This window comes from Alosa sapidissima, chromosome 15 (genome assembly GCF_018492685.1).
Source record: "Alosa sapidissima isolate fAloSap1 chromosome 15, fAloSap1.pri, whole genome shotgun sequence".
Classification (NCBI taxonomy): Eukaryota; Metazoa; Chordata; class Actinopteri; order Clupeiformes; family Clupeidae; genus Alosa; species Alosa sapidissima.
Genome location: NC_055971.1, coordinates 33,119,256 through 33,126,755, shown reverse-complemented (window position 1 = coordinate 33,126,755; position 7,500 = coordinate 33,119,256). Strand labels below are relative to the sequence as shown.

The window sequence follows — 7,500 nt, the reverse complement described above, 5'->3', positions numbered from 1 at the left end:
GGAGCGTCTGTGTGTGAGGGAGTGTGTGTGTGTGGGAGCGTGTGTGTGTGTGTGTGTGTGAGAGGGAGTGTTTGTGTGTGATGGAGCGTGTGTGTGTGTGGGAGCGTGTGTGTGTGTGTGTGTGAGAGGGAGTGTGTGTGTGTGTGTGGGAGCGTGTGTGTGTGTGTGTGTGTGAGGGAGCGTGTGTGTGTGAGGGAGCGTGTGTGTGTGGGAGCGTGTGTGTGTGTGTGAGTGAGGGAGCGTGCGTGTGTGTGTGTGTGAGTGAGGGAGTGTGTGTGTGACAACATCCTCCGTCCTCCCTCTCTCCCCTCTTTCTCAATCACTCCGTCTCCTCCTTCCTCTCCTCCCTCTCATTCCCATTCATCCTCTTCTCCCTTCTCTCCTTCCTTTCCTCTCCTCCCCCCTCTCCTCCCTTCCCCCCCTCTCATCTCCTCCCTCCCTCCCTCTCTCCCACCGCTCCTCTCCTCTCCTCTCTCCTCCTCCTCTTCCCCTCTCTCCTCCTCCTCTTCTTCTCTCCCCCTCTTCTCCCCTCTCTCCTCCCTCCTCGCTCTCCTCTCCTCCTCCACTCCTCCTCCTTCTCTCCTCTCCTCTCTCCTCCTCCTCCTCCTCCTCTCCTCTCTCCTCCTCCTCCTCTTCCCCTCTCTCCTCCTCCTCTCCTCTTCTCTCTCCTCCTCCTCTTCCCCTCTCTCCTCCTCCTCCTCTCCTCTCTCCTCCTCCTCTTCCCCTCTCTCCTCTCCTTCCCTCCTCCCCTCTCTCCTCCTCCTCTTCCCCTCTCTCCTCCTCCTCTTCTTCTCTCCCCCTCTCCTCCCCTCTCTCCTCCCCCCTCCCCTCTCTCCTCCTCCTCCTCCTCCTCTTCTCTCTCCTCCCCCTCTCTCCTCCCTCCTCGCTCTCCTCTCCTCCCTCCTCTCCTCCTCCTCCTCCTCCTCTTCCTCCTCCTCCTCCCCTCCTGGACCTTGCCCTCCTCACCGTTCTTCTTGTAGCGCAGGCCGTTGAGGAGCTGGGTGCGGGTGTTGCCGTGGGCGCCGGGCAGGAGCATGCCCAGTATGGAGGCCACTCCGTGGGGGGAGAGCAGGACGTTGTCCTGGGGGGAGGCCTGGGCCACCTGCCCAAACACCTGCAGGCCCAGGTCCGAGCCGCGCTCGCCGTAGGAGGAGGCCGCCACGGCAGGCGAGGCCAGGGGCTCACACACCCCAATCACCGCCAGCAGTGCCATAACACACACACACACACACCGAACGCATCGGACAGCCATCGGGAAGTCTGCTACCAGAAACACACACAGCTGGGGGATGGAAGGAGGGGAAGAGAGAGAGAGAGGGAGGGGGAGAGAGAGAGAGAGAGAGAGAGAGAGAGAGAGAGAAAGAGAGACATTACACACAACTGAATTAACACCATGATCGCCACATTCCATTAGGACGCGTCAACATCAGATGGGCTCTGTGAACATTAGAGGCCTCGTGCATCGTTTCAGATAACGCAAACAAGAGGAAACCTTACTCATACAGTCTATGGGGGAACCTTTAAACCATAGTCATACAGTCTATGGGGGAACCTTTAAACCATAGTCATACAGTCTATGGGGGAACCTTTAAACCAGTCATACAGTCTATGGGGGAACCTTTAAACCAAATATATTTCTATGTGGAAAACAGTCCAATGTCTTAAAACACAACAGACATGAGCGCATCAGTTTCCACGACAACAGTGTCCATTAGCCAAAACAAACACTCAACATGTCACAACAACCACACAAATATAAACACCCAGAAAATTCCCAGCCCCATACAAGATGCTCTCTCTGTGTGCGTGCACACACACACACACACACACACGTGGTGGGGGTCATTCTCAGCCCTGGAACATCCCGTCTTTCTCAATCCCACAACTTCACACACTATTGCGCAAACACACAGGAACGTCTTAACACTGACAGACAAAACTCCTCTATTCCCATGTTCCACACACACACACAGTAGAACTTACCAGTCTGTCACGCTCACTCTTAAGCTATTGAGTTTCTGGTCACACTGCCTTGCAGCTAAGGAATTTGAACTGAGCAGAGGGGTGTGTGTGTGTGTGTGTGCGCGCAGTAATTCAGAGTAAGATGGTGAGTGGCCTGGTTCACGGAGTCGGTCTGGTCGATTCTGGAGATTCCTCAGTGCTGAAGTCCAGTCAAAGACTTTCACAGCCCAACGTCCCTTTTATGACGTGTGACCGCAGCTCGCGATCCTGAACCGTGCCACAGTTTGGACTACCGCATCATCTGAGAGCGCGTAGTCGGGTCGCTGTTGACGTGGGACGCGACTGAGTGCGGTCTCTGGCCGTGGGCCCGCATTGTGTGAGCGTGACTCGGTGTTCGCAGTGTAAGTGCTACAGCGGACGTTTCCTATTACAAACCGAGCAGTGCATGACTTCAACCAACAGAGTCAAGTCAGCTAGACTCCACACACACACACACACACACACACACACACACACACACACACACACACACACTGGAAGAAAATCCGCAAACACCCTGGACCCGGAACAGCTGTTGTTGACCAATAGGGTCTTAAAACTAACACTGCCATGAAGAGCACCTCAAGTCAAATTCATCTGATAAAAAATGTTGATTGTTCTCGACTTTTCACCATCATACTACACGCGCAGTTATATATAACGACTAAAAACCTGCAACTGGCTGGTGGTGCCACAAATCTGAACTGAGGACCGTCTTCGGTGCCACCCAAACTTTTGTTAGTGATTCAACATTTCCTGAAAGACACACATCTCGCTCTGTTCCACGATGCACGACCCGTGCGCTAACAACACCTGAGCCTCGAGCACAAGATCATCTGGTGTTTTCCGTGAAGAATCAGGTGCATTTCCTTGGCTGGGAAGAATCTCAGGAAAGTTCCAGTGTATTCTGCAGAAAGTTCTTACCTTCGGTTAAAATTTGGCTGCTTGAGCTTTTAGTTGCCTCACGACCAGCTCGTACGTGCGCCGAATGTTTTGTACCTCTCGCGAGGAGTCGGAAAGTTACCCGTCTGTCTTTATTCTGAGCGCTCGTGCCCCTCCGGTGCTTTAACGGGCTACCGCCCCCACGGTTATTTTTGTCGCGTTCACCTCGTGCTGCTTCCGCGGCGAGTGGCGCTCCGCCCCTCAGCCAAAGTTTGGGCAAGTTGGCGAGCTCATGCAAGTCGGTCCAGGGACACGCGCAGACCAGTGGGCGGCCGCGAAGGTCAGCCCTAGGGCGCGTGTGTGATATTCCTCTCCTTTGTCTGGCCAAAATGACTATTTGCCTTTCCCGAATTCTGTCTGTTGTCATCACTACGTCATCCTGTGCCACGGAAAATCGGCGAGTCTTTGAGGCGCTTTCAAACCTCTGGAGTTACAATTACAACCTTAATTTAGCACGTTGTCTCACATATTCCTGTTTTCCACGTTACCTGTTTTCCGTGACCTGGACTGTGTGTAAGATTGTATGTTTGTGTGTGTGAGAGACTATTGCATATTAAATGTCTGCACAGTGAAAGGGGGTGAATACAGACTACAGGCTACTGTGTGTGTGTGTGTGCACGTGTGCAGTAGACATGGGTGCACTAGATGTGGACTATGCATCTGTACTGTGTGTGTGTGTGTGTGTGTGTGTGTGTGTGTGTGCAAGCGTGTAGTAGACATGGGTGCACTAGATGTGGACTATGTCTGTGTGAGTTGAATGTGGATGGAGCCTCTAGTTCAGCAGGTGCCCAGACTCAGCCACCAAACCTGCAATGCCACATGCGGTGTGTGTGTTTGTGTGTTCCCAGATCCTCAAACCTGCCACATGCAGGACTTACGGTGTGTGTTCCCATATCCTACAGTGTGTGTGTGTGAGAGAGAGTGTGAGTGTTTTACATCAACCCTCAGCTCTCTCTCTCACACACACACACACACACACACACAAACTGTCTGATTAGGATTGAATGAGGCTATGAGTGAGAGAACGATTGAGTTTATGTGTGTGTATGACAGGTTGTTCCATAGTGAAATAGCCTATGGATTGACTATGTGAAAGAGTGTGTGTGTGTGTGTGTGTATGACAGGTTGTTCCATAGTGAAATAACATATGGATTGACTATGAGAAAGAGTGTGTGTGTGTGTGTGTGCATGACAGGTTGTTCCATAGTGAAATAGCCTATGGATTGACTATGTGAAAAAGTGTGTGTGGATGACAGGTTGTTCCATAGTGAAATAGCCTATGGATTGACTATGTGAAAGAGTGTGTGTGCAGCATTAAGAGACTTTAGAGCCCCCCCCCCCCCCCCCCCCCAACAATCAGCCTTACATACACATGGACACACACACATGCATGTACACACACACATCAACACACCCAGGTATGCATGTAAACACACACACACACACACACACACACACACACACATGCATGCACACACTATTAGGAGCCTGTCTTCTCATACTTTAGAACTGAACAGAGCACATGATTTTATAAAAACCTACTGTATGTGTGTGCGTGTTTCAGTATCCAGGAAGAGAGAGGATGTGTGTGTGTGTGTGTGTATAATCATCCCTGGAGGCCCCATAATTTAGTCATACTGACTGCTGCATTGAGGCTTACAGTGTAGGTGTGTGTTTGTGTGTGTGTGTGTGTGTGTGTTTGCAGGCACTTACAGGAGTGACTGTGACTTGTCTCTGCGTCAGTCGGTGCAACGTGGCATCCAAAGTCATGTGAACTTTCACACTGTCACCCCAGTGTGTGTGTGTGTGTGTGTGTGTGTGTGTGTGTGTGTATATATGTGTGTGTGTGTATGTGTATGTATGTGTGTGTATGGGTGTGTGTGTGTGTATATGGGTGTGTGTGTGTGTATATGGGTGTATATGGGTGTGTGTGTGTGTATATGGGTGTGTGTGTGTGTGTATATGGGTGTGTGTGTGTGTGTGTATATGTGTGTGTACGTGTGTGTAAGAAGAGGACACCTGTTTTCGTAAGGACAGGAGCGAGAGGGGAGGTGGGCGACAGATGGGGACTGAGCAAACAGACACACCCTCAGTGGACTCACACAAACACTGGACATCGCTGAGGCCATGCCTGTCTGTAGGAAAACTTTATTTTGATCACTATAAAGCCTGCACACACACACACACACACACACACACACACACACACACACCTGCATTTCTTTTGCCTTTTTCAGAACCAGCTGTTCAATAAAAACATCATTCAGGCACCTGCCTGCAGCCCCTCTCCCCACCCACCGCACACATACACACACACACACACACACACACACCCGCACACACACACACCCGCGCACACACACACACCCGTGCACACACATACACACACACACCTTTGACAGCATAGAGACACTGACCCATGATTATATGATCTCTGAAGGGTTCACATTCCATCCCTTACACTGGCTTTTTGATTGGTTGTCAGGCTGGTCAGTCAGCTCTGGCTGTGCAGTGATTGGCTAACACACATGTCTGTCACTCTTTCAGCCACTGCTGGAGCAGCAGGTACACGTGGTCCCGCGCCAGAGCCAGCTGGGGGAGGTCCTCTGCACGCGCAGGATACATGTTAGCACAGTGAGCCGTACCTGAGTCACACACACACACACACAGGATACATGTTAGCACAGTGAGCCGTACCTGAGTCACACACACACACACACACACACACACACACACACACAGGATACATGTTAGCACAGTGAGCCGTACCTGAGTCACACACACACACACACATACACACAGGATACATGTTAGCACAGTGAGCCATACCTGAGTCACACACACACACACACACACACACAGGATACATGTTAGCACAGTGAGCCGTACCTGAGTCACACACACACACACACACACACACACACACACACACACACAGGATACATGTTAGCACAGTGAGCCGTACCTGAGTCACACACACACACACACATACACACAGGATACATGTTAGCACAGTGAGCCATACCTGAGTCACACACACACACACACACACACACAGGATACATGTTAGCACAGTGAGCCGTACCTGAGTCACACACACACACACACACACACACACACACACACACACACACACACACAGGGTACATGTTAGCACAGTGAGCCGTACCTGAGTCACACACACACACACACACACACACACACACACACACACACACACACACACACACACACACAGGGTACAAATTAGCTCAGTGAGCTGTACTCAGACACAGCTGTACTTCACCAATTACAAAACTATACAGTATATATATATGTGTGTTTGTGTGTGTGTGTGTGCTAATTACAAAACTATACAGTATATATATATGTGTGTGTATGTGTGTGTGCTAATTACAAAACTATACAGTATATATGTGTGTGTGTGTGTGTGTGTGTGCTAATTACAAAACTATACAGTATATATATACAGTATATATGTGCGTGTGTGTGTGTGTGTGTGTGCTAATTACAAAACTACACACACAGGGTACAAATTAGCTCAGTGAGCTGTACTCAGACACAGCTGTACTTCACCAATTACAAAACTATACAGTATATATATATGTGTGTTTGTGTGTGTGTGTGTGCTAATTACAAAACTATACAGTATATATATATATATATATATATATATATATATATATATATATATATATATATGTGTGTGTGTATGTGTGTGTGCTAATTACAAAACTATACAGTATATATGTGCGTGTGTGTGTGTGTGTGTGTGTGCTAATTACAAAACTATACAGTATATATGTGTGTGTGTGTGTGTGTGTGTGCTAATTACAAAACTATACAGTATATATGTGTGTGTGTGTGTGTGTGTGTGTGTGTGTGTGTGCTAATTACAAAACTATACAGCACGGATCTCGGATTGCCTTTCAGACATAGCTACATGGATGAAGGCACACCACCTCCAGCTGAACCTCTCAAAGACTGAACTGCTGGTCATCCCAGCTAAACCTACCATACACCACGACATCAACATCAAATTTGACTCCCTGTCTGTTTCACCGACCAGGACTGCAAGAAATCTAGGAGTTGTTCTTGACAACCAACTAAACTTCTCAGATCATGTTGCCTCAGTCGCCCGGTCATGCCGTTTTGCACTCTACAACATACGGAAAATCAGGACTTACTTGACTCAAGATGCTACCCAACTTCTGGTTCAGGCAATAGTCATCTCACGACTCGACTACTGCAATGCCCTCCTGACAGGTCTCCCAGCCTGCGCAGTGAAACCACTTCAGATGATCCAGAACGCGGCGGCGCGCCTGGTCTACAACCAACCCAAAAGGGCACATGTTACCCCGCTGCTCATCCAGCTACACTGGCTACCTATGGCGGCCCGCATCAAATTCAAGTCTCTAACGCTTGCCTACAAAGTAGTCTCCGGTTCTGCTCCCACCTACTTGAATGCCCTCATACAGACTTACACTACCTCCAGACCGCTGCGCTCCTCTGACGAACGACGTCTAGCTCTACCACCGGTACGCTCAAGCCAATCCA

The 7,500-nt window shown here is 49.7% G+C and overlaps 2 protein-coding genes across 4 annotated transcripts in view; both read right to left on the bottom strand.

The window, feature by feature from the left end:
* Positions 1-3,195, bottom strand: part of serpine2 (serpin peptidase inhibitor, clade E (nexin, plasminogen activator inhibitor type 1), member 2) — a 14,161-nt gene extending 10,966 nt beyond the window's left edge. The window contains exons 1-2 of one of the 2 annotated variants that reach the window (XM_042063194.1): positions 2,926-3,195; positions 967-1,282 (exon numbers count right to left, since the gene is read on the bottom strand). In XM_042063194.1, coding sequence (XP_041919128.1) covers positions 967-1,252 — 286 coding nt within the window. In that variant the 5' untranslated portion in view covers positions 1,253-1,282; positions 2,926-3,195. Of the gene's footprint in view, positions 1-966; positions 1,283-1,983; positions 2,388-2,925 lie in introns of those variants that run through there. The other variant, XM_042063195.1, reaches the window with a different exon arrangement.
* Positions 3,196-5,073: 1,878 nt separating this feature from the next.
* prss16 (serine protease 16) overlaps positions 5,074-7,500 on the bottom strand; it is an 8,233-nt gene continuing 5,806 nt past the window's right edge. Inside the window, exons 9-10 of one of the 2 annotated variants that reach the window (XR_006022904.1) lie at positions 5,327-5,588; positions 5,074-5,156 (exon numbers count right to left, since the gene is read on the bottom strand). Coding sequence is in view for 1 of the 2 variants with exons in the window: in XM_042063579.1 (XP_041919513.1) it covers positions 5,479-5,588 (110 nt within the window). In the remaining variant the exon portion in view is untranslated. Of the gene's footprint in view, positions 5,589-7,500 lie in introns of both variants that reach the window. The other variant, XM_042063579.1, reaches the window with a different exon arrangement.